This window comes from Vulpes vulpes, chromosome 2 (genome assembly GCF_048418805.1).
Source record: "Vulpes vulpes isolate BD-2025 chromosome 2, VulVul3, whole genome shotgun sequence".
Lineage (NCBI taxonomy): Eukaryota > Metazoa > Chordata > Mammalia > Carnivora > Canidae > Vulpes > Vulpes vulpes.
This window is the reverse complement of record NC_132781.1, coordinates 104,734,661-104,760,360: the sequence shown is the minus strand read 5'-3', so window position 1 is coordinate 104,760,360 and position 25,700 is coordinate 104,734,661. Positions and strand designations below refer to the sequence as shown.

Sequence of the window (25,700 nt, the reverse complement as noted above, 5' to 3'; positions counted from 1 at the left end):
TGGAGGGAGATGGTGGATCATAATGGGCTGGTGGCAAAGAGCATTAGGAAATCTGTCAAGGCTGCCCTGGTGAGTGAGGTGGGTAAGGGAGGGACAAATGGTAGGGAAGGAGGCTTTGCATGTGTTTCTTCCTGTTGCTGTCTCCTCTCCCATGGCTATCCAGCCAGCCTGCAGCTCTAGCTGCTTAGCCATTGGTGCTCCAAGGGGTGGGAATTGATGAATTCTTGGGGCATTTTTTCAGATTTTCCCCCACCCCAAAAAAATAACTGTAATGGGATCTCTGAGAACTGCCTCATGAGAGTAGTTATTAGGAATGTTGTTGCCAAAGTTTTCACATAAATCTCCTGGATAAACCTGGAGCTTTCACTATTTACTCAAATTTGAAGGTCTTTGAAATGTCCCTGTAACAACGGTAGAAATTGCCAAATAAGCTTCATAGAGTAGGGTAAAAGACTCCCATTGTGGATGAGAAAAGCCTAAGGGGGTAAAAACTTAATTGAATTGTGGAGGGTAAATTAGACAAATGTTAAAGATGAAAGCTTATAAACAGAGCATGGTAGACGCTAGCTGGCTCTATGATGGCCCCAGGAGGCAGTGTCCTCCCTTAGACACGTGGCCACACACAGTGCACTCTGATACACAGACACACATCTTCCCCATGGCACAGGAAAAGCCACGCTGCCATGTGCTGACAGGGTGGGGCAGGAAATATGAAATACCCATTTAAAATTAAACAATTACTCATAATGCTGGGCTTTGCACGACAGCAAGAAACCCATTAAAGACCACATTCTGAGTTATTCTCTGTCACTCTGCATTAGATGTCTGTCTCACACATAGATGAGATAGTGTCCTTACCATGTGGCAGCTAGCTGCTGTTCCCTCTTAATAGCACATTTTTGTTTCTGGTTTCTATGTATTACTCATTTTAGAAGCCACAAAGGCTGATTTATTTTTTTCACTTTTTAAATCATTGTCTAATCCTGGATATGCAAAGATCTAACTATAAGAATGTTTATCTCAGCATTGTTTATAATAATGGAAATTTGAGAAGATTCTAAGTGTTCCACAATAGGTGGCCATATTTTGATGATGGAATGCACAACGTTGTAAATGATGTGACATTATGAATGACATGGAAAAACAGTCACAAGCTACTGTTACCTGGAAAAAGGTCATTATAGGATAGTATGTTCAGAATGATCCCCTTTGAACATTAATATAAAATATATAAGGAGCAACTACAGGAAATAAATACCACCAAAAATTATTAGTAGGGATATAATTTAGGTTATTTTTCCTTTATCTAGGCTTTTCTATATTGTCCAAATTTCCTGCAATGACTGTATATTCCTGTGTGATCAGTTTATTTTTTGAAGCATGATCTTTGGGGACCAGTGTCAATACATGTGTCAATGTACAAATACAGTGTACATAGCAGTGTCAATACATGCATTGATGATGTTTTTCCATTCTCAGAATTCCATAACCTAGGTTCTCAGCCACCCAGCTGGTCTACTAAAAATATTATTATATCTATCTCCATGGTCTTTTATACATATCTCAAGATTATACATGAAAATTAGCCCATTAAAATGTTATTATATAAGGTAATCTTCTTCAGCATTAATTTAAAACCATATTTTGTTCCTAATGCTTCCTTTAAAAATCACAACTAGGTTTTTATTATTCATTAGACTAATTATTTAAAAATAATTCCTTCAGATGCTCAGGGACTAATGACTTCTCACCAACGTAAGTTCTGACAGTTGCCTGATGGAGCCCTCATTCCCTCTCCAGTGGTAAGTGAGTACACTGGAAGCCAAGCCTCCTCTCCCGTGTGTACATGAACATTTCATTCCACAGACCACAGTGTTCCCTCTGCCAACTATACCGCTACACCAAATCACTAAACATCTTTTAAAAATTACTCTGCCTCCTAAGATCCTCACCATCTGCTAGAGGTGGACTCAGAAATAGGGAGAAACCTGCTTCACAGAACAACATGAAGTCATAGAACCCGGAGCCAGAAGAACCTAGGGACCACCATGCAGACTCTTCCCCAGTTTGGAGAAGACTCAGGGGAAAGTCTATTAAATAAGTGGTAAATGTAAGCACTGAAAGGTCAACATGGCATTTTTTTTTAAAATTCTGAAATGTTGAGGTTGGATCTTTCCTATTTTAAAAAGTAGACAATCAAAAAAAATAAAAAATAAAAAGTAGACAATCAAGACGATTAAGCAAAATCCATAACAACAATTCCTAATTTCAAAATGTAGCATTCTGAGCTCTGCATTCTTACTCAAGCCATGTTGTGCCTGTTAGATGCTAGAAGGGACCATCCATGCACTTGCTGCCTGTGGCCTATCTGAGGAGAGAGCTAGGTGGTGACCCCCAGGGAAGGAGGTGTGGATAGAGCAGTTTCCATTTGGGAGCCTCTGATATAATTTTTACTGTCTTCAGGGCAGGGTGGAAGGTATCTGTATATCTGATTCTTGTTCATCCTGATTCTGTCCTTCATGTTTGAGAGAATATCGAGAGGGGAAACACAGAGTTTCCTTTGAATCCAAGAGCAAAAGCTATCTTTTGAAGGCTGGTGTGTCTGCCTCATTAACTGCAGCAAATTAACCCAATCACATGAAAATTCTTCATCATGAGGGATGGTCAGGAAACATCAGCATTTCCTTTTGAGGAAAAGGATTTTGATCGCACTGAGATAAATATCTCTCCCTTTAATTTTTTATGATTAAAAAACCTCACACTTTACTTGGCCAACCCTGGAGTATTACATTTCTTGTAAAATGCTTATTACTCTTAATGATAATATGGAGTATTTGGCTTAATTAATCAATAGATACACTTCATTCTAAACTCTTGAATCCAGATCATGATTAGTACAATGTTAGACTCATCTGGTGTAGAGACATAAATTGAATTGTTTGGTATATTGTTGTCACTTTTTATAAGTGTTTTTAGAGGGCACTTGTCCTCAGAATTAAAATAGCTTATCTCTGATTTTTAAGGAAAATGCCAGGCATCCTAGAAGCAAACTTCCTCTGACAGACAGTTGCAGGAAGCATGACTCATCTGCCCGGGAAGTGTTTGAGGAGGTGCCATGATGATGAAAGTCAGCTTAGACCCTTTGCTGCTAAGACATAAAATCTCATCTGCTTTTCTCCAACTGGCAAATGGGATTTTAACTACCACACTTGTTAGATTCAGACAGAGAATCCCTGTGGCTTTTGTAAGAAAGCTGAGAGTCCAGGAGACTTCAGACGCCCTGCTTTCTTCAATACATGGGGACAATCTATGTTTATCACAACTGGGAAAGCTGTTTTCAAAATTATAGCTTTGCCTTGACTGCAAAATGTTTCAGAGAGCAAAAATTAATCCATCAAATCTTTATGTTGAAATGATCATAAATAATGTTTATTAACATTTAATAAATAATATTTATTAGCTGAGTATTAATCTAAGCCCTTCATATGTGTTAACCTAAATTTAAAATTCCTAGCGGCTCTATAAAGCAGGTACCATTGTTCCCATTTTAGAGTTCTGGAAACTGAGGAATGTAAAAGTTTAGTCATGAAACTCCTCAAAAATAATTTCTTTACTGTTTCCTTCATTGATAATTATATTTTTAAAATAGGAATTGTCAAATTCATGGATGCAATAAAGTCCTTATTGTCTGTAATAATAGAGAAAAATAACTTCAAATTCTAATGATCATATGCAAAGCTATTAGTCAGTGGAACCAATATAGTCTTCATTATATTTAACAGAGCTTCAAGGAAAGAAAATGGACTAAAATGTTAGCTTTATCATTTATACTTGGTGACAAGTGTCAAATGCATTGATGAAGCAGGTTACTGAGAGAAAGCAAGAGGAAAATTAAATGTCTTAAGAAATGAACTGTTAGGGGCACTTTGATGGTGCAGTCAGTTGGGCCTCCTGACTCTTCATTTTGGCTGGGGTCATGATCTCAGGGTCGTGGGATGGAGCCCACATCGAGCTCTGAGCTGGGCATGATGCTTGAGATTCCCTTCCTCCTTCACCCTCTGCCTGTCCCCCTACTCCCTCTCAAAAAAAACCCCATTAATTATATTTCGGCCATTTCTTCATCACATGGACATCCCTACCCCCATCTGTTAGTCCATTTCTACTGATTTTATCTCCTAAGTGCTCTCTAATCCTATTACATTCTCCCTTCTTAGCATGGGAGGAACTGGTGTCCTCTCTCACCTGGACTATACCAACCCCCTCACTGGATCTCCAGAATTATTTTCACCTCCCTTCAATTTTCTCTTGAAGTCAGAGTTTTTTGTTTTGTTTTTAAAGATTTTATTTATTTATTTGACAAAGAGAGAGCACAAGCAGGGGGAGCAGCAGGCAGAGGGAGAGGGAGAAGCAGGCTCCCAGGGGCTCCATCCCATGACCCAGGGATCATGACTTGAGCCGAAGGCAGATGCTCAACCAACTGAGCCACCCAGCTGCCCACATTGAAACCAGAGTTTTTAAAGATGCCAATCCAAGCATGTCTTTTCCCTACTCACACTCCTGAGAGATCTCTTGCTGCTCTTAAGGCCCTGAAACTCCTCACACACCTTCAACGCTGTGCTACATTTGCAGGTGCCTGCCCACGTGGAAGCCCCATGCTGGGCTTCAGCCACACTAGGCTTCCTTCGGTTTTGACAAGGATTTTCTCCTGGACTGAACTTGAGCCAGATGCCTCTGAACCTTCTTCCTGACTAGGTCTCAACCTTGGCCTAGAATTCAGACTCTTGGCACATATTATTTCATCCACTCACTCCCCACTAACCAAATTAAAAGACTTAAACACTAACATAGTTTCTAACGAGGTCACACCACTAGGATGAACCCAGCTCCTATTCACGCACCTGCCTGAGAAAGCTCAACACTGCCAATAGAATTTAAGGTTTGTGGTTCACTCTGCCAATACCTGAGGACAGGCCCCTGACCACCATTCCTAGAGTATTTACTAAAAAGGGCTTACAATTGTGAATCCTTCCTCTGTCCTTTTGAGATGTATGCGTATCTCCTACAACTCAGGAATGCCTTTCTCAAGGATCTGAGGACCATGCCTTTGAAATATAATCATCAGGAAGGATAGGCCACTGGTCTCCCATTGTGAATCCTAACTTTCATAGCTGCCAGTCAGCAGACACAATTGGCCTAGCCACACTGACATCTAACCCTCTGTCACTTCTAGCTTCCCTGAGGCTCCAGCTGCTGTCCCCTCCCTCATCCTTCCTTCAAAATGTCCAGTTCCCTCCATACAACCTGAAATGGAGTACAGCTCCTGCTGGATCCTACTGCATGAGTGGGTTCCTGATTAAAATCTATCTGGGCCACTTTAACTTCATCTTTGACAGTTCCTTGAACACAACTTCCCTTGGTGAACCTCCAGCTTCCTTTAAACTTGTTAAGTTACTCTTCCTCAGGGAAGCCTCCTCTGAGCACACACCGCCCCCCCCCACCACCACCATGAGCTCGGTCCTCCAGCTCATGTCTGCTCATGTCTTTGGTGGACCCAATAATGTTCCCTGATAGCACTTAACACAGCTTGTAATTAAATTTGTATTGTGTGTTAATTGATTACCATCTGTCTCGTCAGTGAAGACAAGGAAAACTGATGTGAAAACAGTCATAGTCCCCAGTGGATGTGTCTAAAATGTATTTGAATGATCAAATGAATGGATACATGAATGAACAATGCATACTTGGGGTATTAACAGCTTGAGGAAATACCACAGCAGAAGCAGAACAAAACAACAAACCTGTTTAACTGTGTTTAATTCACAGCATTCTCAAACTTATTAGAATTTAGTTCTCTTTACTTGGGAAACATCTATCAACATTTGTGGCAGAGAGAGCTCTGTGGTTTCCCCAAATCAACTTCCCCTTTATCTGGGTTCCTGAATCAACATATGGAAGGCAAGAAGCACCAGCACTAGTCTCTAACATGATTGAGAAATAAACTGGTATTATATTAGGCATATACGAATTTATGGATCCTGCATAACAACAGCTTGAGTTACCTTAACTAGTCACAATATCACACGGGCCTGATGGAAAAATGTTGTTCAGGGTGCAGACTTAGAAAACACAAGTGCAGGACCGGAAGACTCCGTTTTGGTCCAGTCTTTCATTTGAAATGGATGATTTTGCAATGGTAAGAGGACACGGAGTGTAATAAATAATGATATAAACATCTGGTGGACAAGATGACATCAGAAGGAGGATTTGGCAAGAGATAAAATGAATCTTACAGACTGGCAGGAAATGCATTTGACAGAAGTCATTGGCGTAATGAAGGAGACTGGTGAAGTGGAAGGCCTAGAAAGGTATAGAGAATGTACTGGAAGATGATATTGGCAAAGGTGCCAGATAAAGATGGAGTGAGAAAGTTGAGAATCAGAACATGAAAATCGAAAGTAAATCTGATATTTTTACACAATGAGATTAATATCATGACCCTATCACCAGACCTTAGTGAGACAAAGACGTAATTCACCTAATGCAATGGAAAAGTAAGACTATTGAAAGGGAAATTTTTAATAGCACTCAAAGGTACATGTTAAGTAGATACCTATTAAAATATTTATGACTTCCCAGGAGAGAATTTTGAAGGGAGGATAGAATGTACTGAGTAGAAGTGGGCTACACAAAGTGGTCTCAAGTGCTGGCCCGAGGGCTTTGGAGGACTCTTTCTACTGAGATTCCCAGAGACTTTGATTTAGTAGGTCTGGGCTGAGGTCTAAGAATATGTTTTTCTAACAAGATCTCCAGGTGACTCTGGAATGCAGCTAGTTACAGGGGCTTCATCCTCCCCCATTGGCTTCTTCCTCAATAGAGACTATGATTTTTTCAAAGGAAATATGTCAACACTAGTGCAGGACCAAGAGACACATAAAGGTAACAAAGGGGAGATAATTTCAACCATCTGGATGTCTCTCAAATGTCTAAACTGAAAAAAAGCATGGCATTTGATAAATTCTTTAGATGTTCTCTTCTCTCAAAAAGTAAAGAGAATAGTGAAAAGAGTTACCGTTCTGGACTAATTCTGGATAGCAAATAAGTGGTTGTTAATGTTGAACAAAACATTAGGAGACAGTGATCAATGTCCCTAGAGTCTGCTATATGAGACATACCAGTCATGGGCCTAAGGTTTAGAGAGTCAGACTTCCAAAGGAGATATAAGCCTATGGACTAAAACAATTAGCAGTTAAAGAAAAACAGAGAAGCAACAGAGAAAGGAAAGAAGATTCAAGAAACATGACAAATTCTAATAAAATGAAATTCTGCCCACAAAGCTAGGAATACCTTTTGGGACAATAAAAGGGGAAACCTCTGAAGAAATCAATTAAGAAGGAACCATATAAAGCTTCCTGACCATTTTATGAGCACACAAACAAATTAGCTAAACTTTGGGAAGGAGCACAGTTAGAAAAAAAATGTCTATTTTTTTAAGCTATGCTTAGGGCAAATGAAAGATCAAAATGTGGATGGATCAACACTTGCAGAAGAGAGCATAATATGATAAAGGGAAAACATAAACATGCCTAGTAGAATTTTGAAACTAGAAAAAGAGACGTTGAAATCCAATTTACAAGATCAAGACAGGCAATTCCTTTAAATCAATTTTTTGGGCTTAAGTGAATGACATCCTGAAGTACTGAAAGGTACAGTCACTACAGAATAAATTGTGTAATCTTGCTGAATTCATGAATGTTGAAGAAATGTTTTAGCATGCCAGAAGAACCCATGCCCCTACTCAAAGATCCTGCCTCTGTCCCCACACATAATCTATGAGCAATACTGGCCACAGGACTGGGCTTCACTGCTCCTAGCTAGAGCGGATCATACTGCCCAGAGGAGCATCTATTCATAAGTGGGCTAGATCCATGTGTTTGCTGTCAGGCTCAAAAAGATTAACCCCCCATGCTGATAACTTGTAGCCAAAGGAAGCCCAGTTTGTTATAAGACCCTGGGGCAAATGGTCATGTGGAGTCATGGCTCTGGGGGCCACACTGTAGCTAAAATGATGAGGCTGTGGAAATGCAGAGGAAGCATTTGGGAAGAGAGAGAGGAATGGAGTACACACTTACAGGGAGAAGCCACTAAGCTGCCCTTCTTCCCACCCTTTCACAGCTTTTTAGTTTATTGTGTGTGTCATGAGACTTCTTACTTTCCCCAGAGTACAGCCCACTCACAAAACCAATGGTTTAGTTTGAGTGTGTACCCACAACCGAGAGTTTAAAGCATAAAAATGAAAAATAAAAGGGCAGCCAGAGTCTCAAGGGAAGATGTTTCAACTTCCAAACTGTAGAATCCTGGAATCGCACAGGTGAGTAAGATTGACAGTAATTTTTGGAAAAATTCTAAATTAGACACTGAAAGTAATTTATCACTCCGTAGCAAAGAAAACAGTGAGTATAGTAATACATGACCAGTACTTATCTATGAAGAAGTATGCTAAAATAACACAGACTTCTCTGTCTGACAGTATTATGAGGATGGTTGATGTGATGTCATAGCTAAATCATTGGCCCAGCACCACAGGGCCTGGTAGAAAGCCTGGCTGTTATACTTCTAATATTTGTGACTGTGGACAACCTGTATTTGCCTCAACTATCTCACCTGTCAAATGGGGTGATATTTCTTATATTACACGGTTGCTATGACAATTATCTAGCACATAATGAGTATTCAATAAAGATCAGTTATTATTGCCAAGTTGTTTGAATAATGCTATCAACAAAGTGTCTAATAAAAGATGATTTTAGGGGTACCGGGCAGCTCAATAAGTTAGGCATCTGACTCTTGATTTTGGCTCAGGTCATGATCTCAGGGTCTTGGGATCAAGCCCTGAATCAGGCTCCCTGCTCAATGGAGAGTCTGCTTGAGATTCTCTCTCTCCTTCTCCCTCTGCCCCTCCTCCTGCTCATGTTGTCTCTCTCTATGTCTCTAAAAAAACCCAAATCTTAAAAAAAAAAAAAAGATCATTTTAAACAAAGAAACACACCATTTTGGAGTATTTGAAAAAGGCATCATCTTGCTTGACATTTTTGTCAATTATTTTTGAAGAAGCAGTAGACCAAAGGCTAGTAAGTCTATATGCAAATGAATAGAATTATACAGATCAAAGAATCAGGGTTTAGAAGGATCATGGTGTGTTTGAATTCTCATGCAAAACAGTAAAATATAACTTACTAGGAATAATTTCCTATGTATGGCTATTAAAGTTATTACAGTTCATGTAAAAGTGACTAGGAATACAAATATTAATATAGTCCAACATTATGACTTGACTAACAGGAAGCCCATATAACCCCATCCTATGATACCCGAGTATATGAACCAGATCATATAATCCCAGCACACCTGCCCATGGTCTGCTTCACTGGAGTGTGAAATCCAACCTGGGCCACATTTTTAAGAGACACTGACAGACAGGAGAATATCCAGAGGAGGGTGTCCCCTGAGAGCTTGCCTCATGAGGATCAGCTAGGGAAATGCAGGACAAGGACTGAAGAAAAGAAGCTTTGACTTAATGCTTTCCCTCAGGAGAACTCAGTGAATTCGTGGGTTTAACCTTGCATGTACACTCACTCTCTGCCCTTTGTGCTTCTTCACACTGTCGTCTCCCTCTTGCTCCCACTACCACTCAAACCTTGCTCTGCTCAGAGTCACACTGATCCCGAGCAACACTTCTTAACCCTGAGATCCCTCTTGAGCCCCTGGGAGCCTCTCACCTTGTTGATCATTGTCACCTTCTATAATAATCTGCTAGCAGCATCCATGACACAACAACATCAGGGTTTTCCTCCTTCCTCTTTTTACCACACAGACGCTCCTGGTTGACCTAAAACACACTCGGGCCTTCCAGTTTGTCTCTGTGCTGATTTCTCCCAAATCCATTACTTCATTTGTATACTCAATCACCTATTAGAAGTCTCTTCTTCTCTGTAGAGACTCAGACTCAAAGCAAAAATTAAAAAGTTGACATGCAGTTGTAAGACATGCAAAGAATCCTTAAAGTTGACTTCCTGTAACTATATGGGCCATATGCTTTTACTCCTATGGGCAAGTCGACCCTTCTTCCCATTGAATTTAATTTCCAAATCTGAATCATTTTGTTTTGCCCAAAGGACAAATAATAAAGGATGGATTCATTTCCCAATGGGATCTCTACCAACCCACACCCCTCAGCAAGGCTGGGCACAATGTCTGACCACCTAATTAAGTCCTTTCATAATTTCAGCTTTATTAATTCAAAATAGTTCAATTCCGGCTGCAATAAGAGTCACTCAACTGGGACCTGGCTCAGTTGCTTGAAAAACCCTTCAACTAGTAGTTATTAAAATAAAGGAAACTAGATTTTGTGTTTGTGGCTCTCTTCTCCTTAAGTAATTATTTGTGCTTTTAAAATTTTCATCATAGACCAGCCATTGTAGCAATGGCTCTGGCCTTGCCCCTTGGCTTACAGAATGGAAAAAAATCTCCTCCCTCTGGCAACCGTATCATTCTTTGGAAGGCTTTGCTGAACTTTTGGTTCTCATTCTGTATTTTGCTGCTTTCACCATCAATGTTGCACAAGATAAATGGCATGAGTCTAACATCATCTATGAAGGGCCTCTAATGAGAAGCTCTGTGGTTGTTGGAATAAGTATTTTCATTTGACAGTTTTCAAACACCTCCAAAAATTATCTGTTGGGTCTTTTTGTTACACTTCCATCCTCAAGTCAGTCCAAAGAGGTGGAAACCAGTCCCTGGAAAATTTCCATCTCATTTCCTCCCCCACTCTTTATTCCAAAGCCTCCTTGAAAGTCCAGGTCAAAAGCTTCCTCCTCTCTGCAGCTTTCTTTGTTGTACTTTCATCAAATCACTCTTATGGTGCCTGGCATATCCTTACAAATGGAACACTCTGCAAGGCCATGAGTTCTCTTTTGGTTTGTGCTCAAGTGGTAGAAGTGCAGTGAATACATAGGAATTATACAAAAAGACCAGTTTGGAATTCAGTTCTTTCTTATTAATTAAAAGCTATCATTATGTTGATGGTACAATATGGCTGTGATATTCAATTTATCCTGAGCTCACTGAATGCCTTATAAGATCCCAACTCTATTATCAAGGCCCAGGTAACATATTCAGTAGGAGACAGCTTACACCTTCAAAAGTCTCATGGTCCAATAGGGCATGTGTTTGCAATCACAACTGGTAAAAATGGGATAAGATAAACTGCTGTGTTTGTGGTGTGAAAGGGCATTTCCCCTAAAGAATGAACAAGATCTTACCATGTAAAGAAATGCAATGAGACAAACATACCATTATTAAGCTTGTGTAGATCATCTGAACACTACTGAAAACTTTAAAACCACTGTCAAGTCCATGCTTGTAAGTTTGCTTGATGTTGTGTCATATTTTCTTTGACTACTAGTAAATATCACTCTCTAATGAGTAAACACTATGGCTGCTATTTCTATAATACTGAATTTTTCTAAATATAAAGCAAGATTTCACTCAAAAAAATTATCCCTTGGAAACAAGAGACTCCACGTATTCAGGACCTCCCAAGTCTCCAAAGTACAGGAAGCTTTCTCTTCTTCCTTTTGAAAAACAAAAGGTCTATTTGGAAAAGAGATATTAACCTCAAACAGTCTCAATCAATGCTAAGTTTTTTAAAAGAACTTATAAAATAGAAGGTTAAGAGAATTTTACAAGGATAAAAAGGATTTTTTTCCAAAGAATGTGTCCTTAAAGTTATAAGTGCTGGATGTTGAAAGTCTTTGTAAACAAGGCTTCTAAAAATCACTGATCGCCTTAAGAAAAAACTCACTAAGTCACTGTGTTGTGGATAGGTAGCACGGATGAGGAGGGTTGGAGTGTACAATGCTACCTACCAGAGGGGGCACTTGTCACTTCAGTAAAGATTTTTAGTGAAAACATATGTGGATTCAAAAGTATTATATATGAAAAATGTAGATGAATATAAAAATGATGTGTTAGATGGACTTAAAAAGGGATTTTATTAATGACAAAACTTGATGTCAAAATATTCTAAGTGGTTTCAGTAAAATTGTCTTATGAAGTGTGAAAGTGGAAACCATAATTTCTAAATTAATATAATAGTTTATAAACCATATAATTTTATATCTGAATGCATAATTACATTAATAAAGTAAGCAAATTATGTAGCTGCCTAATTTTTCAATCTATAGCCCTAAAAAGTCACATATGTAAATTAGCAAATAAGCTTTTAGAAATAAAGTATCTTATTGTAAAAATAGGTTATTTTGGGCTATCTAATTTTCAAGCAATTTTCATTGAATAGCATTATACACAGGGGGTTGAATAAAAGCTACAGATGGTCATTATTATAACAAATAGAAATTTCTGCCTTACTGAGAGAAAAATTAACTGAAATGCACTTAAATTTAAAAATAAGAATTAAAATCATGATTTCTATTATCAGGCAATTAGGTAATTAGGTATTAAATAAAGCCAGGTACCCAAAGATTTTCTGATCTCCTGCTTATTGTAGAGAACACTGATATAAACAAGCAACAAAAAATAGAAGTTATTCTTTTACTCCTGGATTATTTAAATAATAAGAGGTCAATCAGTTCAGAAGTCATACTGAAACCTAAAAACATACATAATCCTTTGTGTATATAATTTAGTGGATTAAATTAAATTAATATTTAATAATTAGATTAACATTAAATCCTTAACATTAATATGATGTAGTGAAAAGACATGAAATAGGCCTGTTGAAATACCTTGGGTAGCTGGCATATTATGGATGCATAGGGCCACAGAGATTCAGTTCTACAGAGCAGGATGGCTTCTAGTTTGGCTTGCCTGACTTGATCTGAAAATGCAGTGACTTATTTAGCTTCAGAATACATACCTCTAAATAGTCTGTAGAGCAGTTTATGTGATTTTCCAATTCAAATGCCAAAAATGTGTAATTCACCGTGTTGCCAGTTGTTGCCTGGATGGTCCAGTTGCAACGCTGATTGTCAGAATAGGGATTTGGATAATGTATACTCTCTAGGATGCCATAGTTTCGGTTTACAATTACTACATTCCTACATGCTGCAAAAAATAACCACGATTACTAGGAACCACTATCATATATTTCACAATTGCTCCAAGACGTATGATGTTTTCCTTTAAGAAAATATCTAGATTAAAATATATACATAGTTTATATATTACATATTTGCATATTTTATGTATATACATATTTACATATATAGAATATATATCATATATCTAATCACACACATATACATAATACAGCATTTTTATAGTGAAAGGGTCTTAATTTAGAACTAATGTGAAGTAATATTCAAGTGAGTTCATAAACTTTAAAGTGTCATGAAAATTGTCTATTAGGCATCAAATTCCTGTGAATTGGTGGAGAGCAGAATAATAGCACTACCCAGAAAGCAGTTTAATTTGTTTATTTAGAGAAGTGTATTAAATATTCTATGCTTCTGTTTTTCTAACTTTAACGTTTGGAAGGAACAGAAATCCTGACCTTTAAACTCAACAGTTTGAAAACACAAAGTTCTATGGGAATGCTAAAAATGAATAACAACATAGCTTTGTTGAGCATTTAGAAGTCAGCATGAAATTCACAATAAAGCCTCCGTTATTCCTCATTAGTCATCAGGAAGTAACAAATGAATAGAGGGAATGTAAAGGATTTGAAGAAGAAATTAAAACCTTAAACTTTGAAAAAAAGTCTCCCATCCACTGGTGATGTTTCCTCAGCTAAGTTTGCAACAAAACTATACTAGAAACCTCTAGGTATGGCTGGCTAGTCCTGGGATTCAGTGCCACATTCAACCCAAAATAACAACGGGAACAAAGTATATACATGCTTTTATTTCAAGCCTTGTCCATACTGTCTGTATGATCATGCGATAAAAGACAATGAGAAAATAAACATTATATTGAAAAAAATGGTCTCTGAAAAATGTGGTTCAGAGATGCAGTTCTACAACCATACTCTTCCTGACAGGTAACTAGAACGTCATATTTTTTTTTAAGATTTTATTTTTCAGAAGTTCATCATAGTATATGAAAAGCTCTCTTCTCTAATAAGAAGCTCTGTGGTTGTTGGAATAAGTATTTTCATTTGACAGTTTTCAAACACCTCCAAAAATTATCTGTTGGGTCTTTTTGTTACACTTCCATCCTCAAGTCAGTCCAAAGAGGTAGAAACCAGTCCCTGGAAAATTTCCATTTTCCACACACACAGAGAAGCAGAGACACAGGCAGAGGGAGAAGCAGGCTCCATGCAGGAAGCCCAACGTGGGACTCGATCCCGGGTCTCCAGGATCACGCCCTGGGCCGAAGGTAGATGCTCAACCTCTGAGCCACCCATGCGTCCCTAGAACATCATATGTAAACTTTGGTTTACTCAAACTATTTCTCTTTGGGTCACCTTTTTATTCACCAAGGAATTCTAAAGAATAATTTTGTGGCTTCAAATGCCTGTGAGAAGTTATAGCTATGAGGCAGAGAGGCATCGTGTGCGCCAGTGGTTATAGGTTAGGGCAGAGGAAAATATATTCCATTAAACCATATGGGCTGCTCTCAGTGCTCAGAAATTATTCTATCTTCAAACTTGCAATTTCATATGGAAAATTTTACAGAAAATCTCACTGGTTAGTCCTGATTTTGCCTTTAAGGACCTATATGCCATGTACATTGTTACTTCTTCAGTGTTCTAAAATTGTGAGAGAAAAATAAAATAATCACAGGAATAAAAGGGGGGAATCCTTAATAAGCAATCTGACTATAACCAAGAAACAAATTACTGCAGCAGTAACAAATTTAGAGAAATGATTATATGTTAAAACCAAAAAGATATATCACTGAGAGAATTTAGGAGAGCTTTTCATATACTATGATGAACTTCTGAAAAAAGAGCATCTTATCATTAAAACTCAGTATTCAAAACTATCTAAAATTCAGCCTAATCCTCACATGTAAGAAAATGTGAATATTTGCAAATTCACATATAATCAAGGTCAAACATTAATACGCTTTCAACTAATTCAAAGGGATTTTGTGTATTCACTTTACGATCTAGTGACTTTCAATTCTATTTTTAGGTAACTGTCAAAATATGGATAAATTTAGGTAGTGGGCAAGGAACTGTACTTTCACAAACACAAGTGTTTATTAAATAACATAAATTCAAGGGAGCTTTGTTTATATCCATTTGGAAACTAACGTTAGAAAGTATTTAATTCTAGGGGCACCTGGGTGGCTCAGTTGTTTGGGCGACTGACTCAATTTCAGCTCAGGTCATGATTTCAGAGTCCTGGGATCAGCTTCTCATGGGGCTCTGCACTCAGCGGAGAGTCTGCTTCAGGATTCTGCTTCTCCCTCTGCCCCTCCCTTACTTGCACACACTCTCTTTAAAATAAATAAATCTTAAAAAAAAGTGCCGACTTTATATATGATTTATAAGACCTGTAGTTTCCCTTCATAAAAATTAAGATACTATTTGAAGTGCAAAACCAAAAAAAAAAAAATAGTGTGGGAGATACTATGTGCAATGGAATAATGTCTAATTAGAAGACTGTAAAATTTGATACAAATGAAAACTCATTCCCTGTTAACCTATTACACTGATTTTTAGCCCAATGGCAACTATCTCAATATTAAATACTCCATTTTGAATAGCTTACCACATACTTCAGTTATATGGCATTAAATTTAATGTTACACATTTTTCTCTGAAATAGAATTAAATCTTTCTCATAAAGAGCAAAGATTTATTTCAATTGCTCAAACCACTAGGTTATCCTTATTTCTGTTTGTTTCATTATCAGGAGACTGATAACCCACCAAAGGCACCAAGCAGCCAGCCTGCATACTTACTCTGTTGGTATTTGGCTAAGAAGCCACCTCCTTGTTGATCTTCATCTGTCCTGAATTTTAAAAACATGCTGTCTCCAGTAGAACGGATGACAGGCGGTTTTTCATTCCCACAAAGCTGACTTAGCAAATGAGAGCTGGTACTTGGGCCATCATATACCTTTAATGAAACATTTTAAACGTCAGATGATTATGGCTATACACATTATTTAAGGACTCAAATCTTAAGAAGAAAAGGAATACACGAAATACACGATATAAAAAAAAGAGCCCTGAATATCTTTAAAAATTATATTTAAATGTCTATAAACTTAGGTAGTGAGCTTGGGCCATGTACCCACAGCTGTGCATAGTGGTAAGTGTGCAAATCCAGGAGAAATTTGAAGATTAAAAATGAAAGACTAATACATATTTTTAAGACCATATCTGTTTTCAGTAATTCTCTTTGCCTTTTGATTTCAGAATTTATAATTTATGACATTCTAATACATGTTTTTATTTAGATTTTTTTAATGGACAAGAATGAATTGTGGCTACTATAAAGAGTCCTACCTGGATGACTTCAGTTATCTTCTGTAATTCACCAATATAGTCCACTACATCACTATTTTTCAATGAATATGTAGAAATTACATAGATCATAATTATGATAGATCTCATAACTCCTTTTGGGAGCTTTCAACCATATCTTAACAGTCTATATTCAATATATTTTAAATACTTAGTGTACCAATCCATGCAATAATACATGCCATACTTAGAAGGCTATCATTTTCATCAAATTTTCTTTTATCTTACTTGAATTTTTTGTGTATATTTTAAATGTTCCCCTTTACCAAATTTCAAAGATAAAAATAAATGTATTTATGTGTGTGGGTGGGATGAGAGAAGCAAAAGAAACAACTGAACTTCATACATACAGCCAGATAATCTAAAGTGCAGTTTGGGTGATGCTCCAAGTGAAAGTCTTCAAATTCCAGTTCAAATGGGCTGCCGTGGCTGGCTTTCAACAACCAATAGCATTCAGAGCTGTGGTAATAGGGCATTGGATAGCTGGGAGACGTGAACACGCCAGTGGGAGTCGTGATATTACCCCCACAACCTACAGGAGAAAGAGATATGATGATCTATATCTTTTTCTTTACGGTAAAATTTAATTTTCTTGTCTACATCAAATTGGGGCTACTGTTACTCTCCTTTGTTGCAGATAAAACTGCATCACCAAAGAGTAGCTAGCCTATATCAATGTTTTTTCCTTCCCCTAACCAAGATGAGCAGCTTGAGGAAATATATCATGGAACCAGGACATTTCCCCTTTTTCTATCCTCAAAAACAAAAACAAAAGAGTTGCTATTAATTCAGAAATATTTGCAAAGCTGAAGTTTAGTACAAATAGTAGTAACAAAAATACAGCTGGAAGAAATTGGATAAAAGCATGGCAGTTTAAGAATCAAGAAATCAATCAGACTAGATTCCCCAAGAAAATACAGCTCTTTGCCATTTACCTGTTAATGATCCATCCCAGTAAGCTGAGAATCCAGGCCCTGAGCCCAGGAAGTCACTTGTAAATTGTAACCATAGTTTGTTACTGTGAGAGATGATTCTTGGAGGTAGAATTGAGCCACAGTATGTTCCCAGGGGTGGTGAAGTTTCATAGCCTCCATCTCTGTGACAAAACACACATGTGATCACTTACTGGTTATTAATAATATTACAGTGTAAACATTTAATATTATTTGAATTTTGAGATTGCAAACAGATCAGTTTATGTCGGTCAAATCTTTCTTAAAAATATTCTAAATCACTATTTCAAGTTTTCAATTTTTCACTTTAATAAATATCATTTGAGGAGCGCCTGGGTGGTTCAGTGGTTGGGCATCTGCCTTTGGCTCAGGCCGTGATCCCTGTCCCGGGATTGGGTCCTGCAACCAGGCTCCTGTGTGGAGCCTGCTTCTCCCTCTGCCTGTGTCTCTGCCTCTCCCTCTCTCTATGTCTCTCATGAATAAATAAATAAAATAAAATCTTTAAAAAAATAAATAGTATTTGAATAGCTTAATCAACCATCTCATTTATGGTTCATGTGACATATAAAATTAATTTTGAGCCAAGAGAAAGAGGTTAATCATCTCCCCCTCAAACGAAGCATCTGGCAGATGTGTCAGAGACCATGAGATAAAGAAGCCATAATAACAGTATAAACAAATTTTGCCATAATTATTAACAGTATAAACAAATTTTGCAAATTTGAAAAAAAGTTCCGTGATTTCCTTCTAATTTGAATTTTTCAAAATTTAATGTTATATTCAATATATTGAGCAAAATTTTGAAAATAATTCTTCCCCAAGAACTTTTGGGGTCTTAAATCTATTCTGTAATCTGTAGCTTTTTCAAGCCTAAAAAAAGGGGGGTTGGGATTCACTAAACATTAAAATCTAATGATTAATAAATTCAGGAAATTATATTATTCTGGCATTATATGATAAAATTGTGATTTATTATTTTAGTACCTCACTTTACATCATAAAATAATATTTATTATAAAAGAATATAATATTCCAGGCTTTTGAAAGGCCAAATAAAAATTTGACCAAATACACACTAAGCTGACCAGCTTAATTTAATTCAGTGTAATGATCTGGGTAGATAGCAATATACAAGTTAACTTATCTTTACTGCAAATGTAACTTTTAAACTCATTCTCTCTAAATAAATTAAATAGAGAGAATAAATTCTCTCTAAAAAATTAAAGAAAAAAAGTATCACACTGAAATTCACAAGCTAGACTCTTATTACTTGAACACAAAAAACTTTGTGAAAACTTTAAGGTTATCTTACCATAATTTTCATGATATAATTAGACTAAATAGACAATAAACAACCTAAAATTTAAATTGATTTTCCATAAATAAAGTAGGTAATCAATAATTGCAAATATCTAATTTCAGAGTAGTAGTACATCTGTTTAATCTGTCCAGATAAAATCTGGAATTTATTTTCAAATATTCTCAAAAAACTAATCACTTCAAAATAACCACTGATTCATATGCAACTTTCTATTTTTCTTCTGTTAAATCAGATTCCACATGACAAGCTTTATATACTTCAAGAAAGAGCCCAACAGGGAGCTTTACAGAGAAATTCCATGTGTTTTCTCTAATTTTCTAAGAAAGATTATGAATAAAAACCAATAATGAAAAAGGTGGCAAAATAAAGGTCCTTCCTTACCTGATTTCCAAAAAATCTGCTACACACTGTCCACCAATGGCCTCCTCCAAAGAGAAATTTGTGAAGTGTAATGCAATCTGTTGGCTGGTTTCCACTGTGATCCTATAAATGCATTTCCAATTGTTGGGGTAATTATTGGGGAAGTTTGGAGAAGTAAAAGTCCCAGAGTTTTCTGTGTAGTTTTCCATGCATGCTGTGAAAATAGAGCACAAGAGAGAAAACAGAAAATATCAAGTTACATTTTTAAGACCTATACATAAGTATATACACTTCATTAATTTGTGCCAGTGTACTTGATTTTCAATAGGTCATTCTGGAATGCTAAAGAATGATTTCCTTTCATAAAGTTTTTTTAAATCTCAAAGGCAAAAACAATTATTAATAGTAAACTTAAGCTATGTAGTGGAAATTGTTACATATATCATAACTTCTTAGACCTTGGAAGTGTTATACTTTTTGAATCCATGCACATTGCCCTAAATATTAAACATTCGGTTCAACCACAGAGATCACAGAGGGGGCCTAGAAATCATTCAGTTATATTCTTCTTTTCATAACCTTCTTTTAAAATGGTTTCTTTTTGCCTTTAAAATGGTTTTCGTCAAAGCATGCATTTATGAGAAATGACAAAGCAGATACCTCAGCCATGTGAAGAACAGAACATAAGCATCAGGAATCAGATTGACCTTAAATCAATGCCTAGCTCAAAAACTGACAAGCTATCCAACCTTGGGCAAGTTGCTTCCCCATCTGAGCCTCATCTCCCAAGGGGAGATGGTAACTATCTCTGACTATATATGTAAGGGTTGGAGATAATGCAGTTAAATGGCTTGTCACATGGTATGTGCTCTATTATGGTAGTAATCATCATTATGTTTCAAAGTAGTTCAGAAAAGTATAGAAAAAGTGGAGCATAAATGATGAGGACTAAATTATATCATTCATATAAAACATTAAAATACTACTTAGAGGGGCACTGGGTGGCTCAGTCGGTTAAGCATCCAACTCTTGATTTTGGTTCAGGTCATGATCACAAGGTTATAGGATCAAGTTCCACATCAAGTCTGCTGGAGATTCTCTCTGTCTCTCTGTCTCTCTGTCTCTCTCTCTCTCTCTCCCCCCCCCCCCTTTGCCTCTCACCTCTGCTCTCACTCTCTCAAATAAATAATAAATCTTTAAAAAACAGTATTTGGACAATTTTATGTTGTAATTCAATATTAACTGTTCTATGTTAAGAGTTTTAACTTTATCTACTCAGTCCATCAAACTCTATACTTAAAACCAACCCATTCAATCTCCTATGCACTTCAAATCTGAGATATTTTCCAAAGAAAATCTGGTTTCAATGTATTTTTAATGTATTTTCAACTGTATAACATAAATCTAGGGGCAAGGAGTAGACACAGGCCTTCTAGTAAAATGTTTTGGGGAGAATAAACTATTATACTTTATTATGAGTGAAAAAAGAAAATGAGGATATTTGGATGTGTACATTCCCCATTTGCTGCTATATAATCATACTCAGAAAAGAAGAGAGAAGCCACTGGTATTGAGAGCACAGAGATATAGAGAAAATATTACAGGATCTACTACCTATATATAATCCTCAGGGTAATAGGAATTCTTCAAATATTTGGCTTACTCTATTTTAAACATCAAGGAAGCAAGGCTTGACTTTATTGAAAACAATTGAAGGTGATATTTAACTTCAAATATGAATATTGTATATTTTTCTATAGTCCACCAAGAAATATTTCTTCAAGAATCAAGAAAGGAAGGAAGGAGGAGAAAATGATGGGAGGGAGGGAGGAAGGAAGGGTGGGAAAGGCAGGAAGAAAAGGCAGTGTAGGGGTAGGGGGGGCAGAAAGAAGGGGGGTATGTAGCGGTATATTAAATATTTCATATCGGTAATGAATATTACTAAGATAAAAACTCATGGATCGAATGGACATTAAATGAAAGTTATGACCCAGTCTCCCTGAACTGACAGAACTGGCAGATTCATTGATCACCCTCACATTCAGACAGCTTTAGCCAGTCAATCAAATATCTAGATCAATTGCTCTTAGAGATAATGTTCCTCGTGTACCCAAATAAACTCATACATCATTTAAGGTGAAAGTCAAATAACACCTCCTCTGTGACACGTCTCCAAATCAAGCAAAATTGGTTTCCTTGTGCTCAATAAAACTTTATGCAATTAGCATTTTGAGCCAGAAAAATATGTTACTGATTGTTTTTATGGGAGTACGTTTCCTCCACTATGTCTGGAAATAGAAACAGAACCTTATTAACAATTATTAACTGTCATTTACTACATTATCTGGCTCAGATTACATCTAATAAATATTTGTTGAAATTATATTACATAATACATTGAAAACCTAGAGGGTGGGACAAATATCTAATTTTTTCCCACTCTGTCCCCATCCTATTACCCCCTCTACTTTTCTCACATCATGTTTATACTCTCCCTCCTTCCTATGTCCTCTCCTGAGTAGACTGAGATCCTTTAATATTAATTTATCATCTTCATTCAATCTAAACTATAGAAATTTTTGCTTCCAGCCATGACAAATAACTAGTACTAAACTAGGCCCTTTCCATAACAACTATGAAACTGCACAAAATAGATGAGGCACTGGGCAATGGGCAGTTCAAGATTGTGATCTGTTATAGAAAGTTCATGAGGTGGGACTCTGTTTCCTTGGCTCTTTCCCTGTGCAGAATTTTCTGATCACAGCAATTTGCTGAAGTCCAAGTAGTAAATGATAGTTCTGTTGAGCTGAGGAAGCAGGAATCTGAGTTTAGGGCTGTAAAAGGAGATAGAACTACAGAAAAATGCTCTAGTAAGGAAGAAGTATACAGAGAGGAGATATAAAGTCTCCTATGTATTCGTTCCTAAGCCTGGGCTGGGCATACATGAAGAGAGTTCAAGAGGCATGCCAGAGAATAGATACTATTAGACTGGAAGCTAGAAGCCAGGCAATGCTGGGAGACTATGGAGTTCTCCCCCAATCAGAATCCCTTCATTTGCATGCCAATCACCCAGTTGAGACACCAGGGAAGCCACACCTTAGAAATGAAGACCATGATCAAGAGTAAGGCTTTCCAGAGTTTCCCTACTAAAGTATAAATCTTGACAAGACCTGCAGGAGTGATGAAACTTAGAGATTGAGACCTACCTAGTAACAAGGGTTTGGAAACACCCGAGGATTTTCACAAATATGCCTTAACAAATAAAAAGTACAAATCTATACAAGTACAAGATAATCAGTGAAATATGAACTCCCATAAAGCTTCAGAGAAAGAGAAGAGAAAGGAGAGTCTCTAAACATATCATTCACCATATCCAGAATAAAACTCAGGAACTGCTACTAATACAAATACACAGAGAAATATAAATCATAGTCAAGAAAAAGATGTGAACTTGTGACTCGAAGATGGCCCAGATATTAGACTAGCAGACAAAAACTTTAATGCAACTACTAAAAATATGCTCAAAGACTTAAAGAAAAACATACACTCAGTGGTAAATATACATACAAAGGAGCCTATTAAAAGAATCATATGGAAATTCCATAACTTCACAGTATACTAAGTGACCTGAAAATAATATGACACTGTATGATACATCTACTGAAATTAGAAAATATATATATATATATATACTGAGATTTAAAAATTCATGAATGGGCTAAATTGAAACTTTGAGTAGAAGAAAAAGGATCATTGAACTTGAAGGTTTATCAATAGAAATGATTTAATCTGAAGAACAAAACATGAAAACCATGCAGAAAAATGAACAGATTCTCAAAACTTAGAAAAAAAACATAGTCTAACATACATATAATTGGAGACCTAGAAGAAGATAATGAAAATAGGTTTAAATATATATATATATATATATATATATATATATATATATATATATATAGTGGCTAAAATTCTCTCAAATTAAAAAAAAATCAAATTAGCTTCAAAGAGTTTAGTTAATCCTAAGCAAGATAAATAAAAGAAAATCACACTTGGGTACCTTAAACTATTAAAAAACAAATATAAGAAAAATAAAGGAGCTAGAGGAAAAATAACATGTTATACACAGAGAAACCATGATATGAATAGCAGCTAGACTCTAATTAGAAACAATGGAAGCAAGAAGAAAGTGGAATACATTTTTAAGGTGTTGAGAGAAAAAAAAGTTTAGTCATCCAGAAAAGTTTTTCTTTTTTTTTTTTTTTTAAGATTTATTTATTTATGATAGACATAGAGAGAGAGAGGCAGAGGGAGGGAGAAGCAGGCTCCATGCCGGGAGCCCAACGCGGAACTCGATCCCAGGGCTCCAGTATCGTGCCCTGGGCCAAAGGCAGGTGCCAAACCACTGAGCCACCCAGGGATCCCCATAGTTTTTCTTTTTTAAAAAAATTTAAAGATGTATTTATTTATTTGAGAGAGAGAGAAAGAGCAGGAGCAGGAGGGGCAGGAGGAGAGGGAGAGAGAATCTTAGGCAGACTCCATGCAGAGCATGGAACCCAAGATCATGACCTGAGCCAAAACCAAGAGTCAGAAGTTTAACCAACTGTGCCATCCAGGCACTTCCAGAAAAAGTTTTTCAAAATGAGAGTGCAGAATGGACATTTTTAGACAAACAGAAGCTAAGAGAATTCATCACTAGAAGACCTATACTAGATAAAAAATTAACAATGTCTGTCACACCAAAGACAAATTACAACAAAGAGAAACATGTATCTATAAGAAAGAATGGAGAAAACCAGAAATGGCAAACAATTGAATAAATATAAAGATTGTTTTTCCTCTCATCATTTCTTTAAAAAGTTAATCATTTAAAGCAAAAATATATTAAGGTGGAGTTTACAACTTAAGTAGAATTAAAAGATACAATTAAAGTAGCACAAAGAAGGGGGCAGACAGAATTATATACTATTATGAGATTATTACATTTGTGAAGTGAGAGTGTGTGCAATGCAGTGTTAGCTATAAAACATAAGGTATGAGGTGTGAAGTAGTAGCATATTAACTCTCAGCAGTCTTACTCTTAAGTGAAGAAAGCATTTTATTAGCCCTTGAGCAAATACATAAAAAAGAGGTGCAATTAAAATGTCAGTGAGAGGGGCACATGGGTGGCTCAGTAGGTTAAGCATCAGACTCTTGATTTCTGCTCAAGTCATGATCAAAGGGGCCTGAGATGGATTGGGCTCCATGCTCAGAGCAGAGTCTGCTTGAGATTCTTTCTCCCTTGCCCTCTGCCTCTCTCCCTGCTCATGCTCTAAATAAATAAATAAATCTTTTTTAAAAAAGCCAATGAAGGAAATGAAAGAGTATTAAAAATATTCTATAAGCTGAAAAGAAAAGAGAGCAATAGCAAAAGAAGAAAGAAGAAGAAAGGCACCTATGAAAAACCCAAAGTTCACATGACATATAATAATATATAATTTATATATTAATAAAGGATATATAATAAAGGATATATGCTTATATAATAAAGGATAAATGCTTATATAATAAAGGATATATAATAAAGGATATATGCTTATATAATAAAGGATAAATGCTTCCCTGTTAAGATTAAGAACAAGGTCAATATGTTCAAACTCATCCTTTCCATTCAACATAATACAGAAGTTGCTAATCACAGCAATAAAGCAGAGAGAGAGAGAGAGAAATTGGACAGGAAAAAAATATAGCTGTTCTTATTCACAGATAGCTTACCAGAATAACTGAGTTTAACAGAGTTACAGTATAGAAGGAAAATATGCAAAAATCAATTTAACTTGCAAATATGAGCCAAACAACTGAAAAAGAAAATTTAAAAAATCATTTATAATTGCATAAAAAACAAAAAGCACTTGATAATAAGTTTAATGGAAATATGCAAAAACTCTATAGTGAAAACATTGCTGAAACAAATTTTAAAATATTTGAATAAATGGAGAAATAAAATATGTTTTTGGGTTGGAAGACTCCATTTAAGACACTTTGTCCATACATTGATCTATAAATTTACCATAATCTCCATCAAATTCCCAATAAGTTTTGTTTTGATTTGGTTTGGTGTAGATTTTTAAGTAATAATTGAAAAGCTGATTCTACAAGATATATGGAAATGTAAAGGATCTAGGATAATCAAAACAACTTTGAAAAATCTGGAGTATTTATACTTCCTGATTTTAAGACACACTATAAAATTATGTAATATTATAATATAATGTCCTGTGGGATAGAATACAGATTCCAGAAGCCGACCCAAACATACACAGGCAATCAATGTCCAACAAGAATGTAAAGGCAATTCAGTGAAAAAAAAGGACCTTTTTTTTACAACAAAGAGTGTTTGAACAATTAAATACCATTTGTTAACTTGGACACATAATTCACATCTGATATAGAAAAATTAACTCAAGTGGATCATAAACATAAATGTGAAACTTTAAACTATAAAATTTGTAGAAGAATACACAGGAAAGGGCAGCCCAGGTGGCTCAGTGGTTTAGTGCTGCCTTCAGTCCAGGACGTGATCCTGGAGACCC

The 25,700-nt window shown here is 36.3% G+C and overlaps 1 protein-coding gene across 1 annotated transcript in view; it reads right to left on the bottom strand.

Moving 5' to 3' along the window:
* The window catches only part of CUBN (cubilin), a 256,413-nt gene that overhangs the window by 171,276 nt on the left and 59,437 nt on the right, over positions 1-25,700 (bottom strand). The window contains exons 23-27 of the mRNA XM_026016002.2: positions 19,153-19,345; positions 17,433-17,593; positions 16,848-17,029; positions 15,931-16,087; positions 12,935-13,122 (exon numbers count right to left, since the gene is read on the bottom strand). Coding sequence (XP_025871787.2) covers positions 12,935-13,122; positions 15,931-16,087; positions 16,848-17,029; positions 17,433-17,593; positions 19,153-19,345 — 881 coding nt within the window. The remainder of the gene's footprint in view (positions 1-12,934; positions 13,123-15,930; positions 16,088-16,847; positions 17,030-17,432; positions 17,594-19,152; positions 19,346-25,700) is intronic.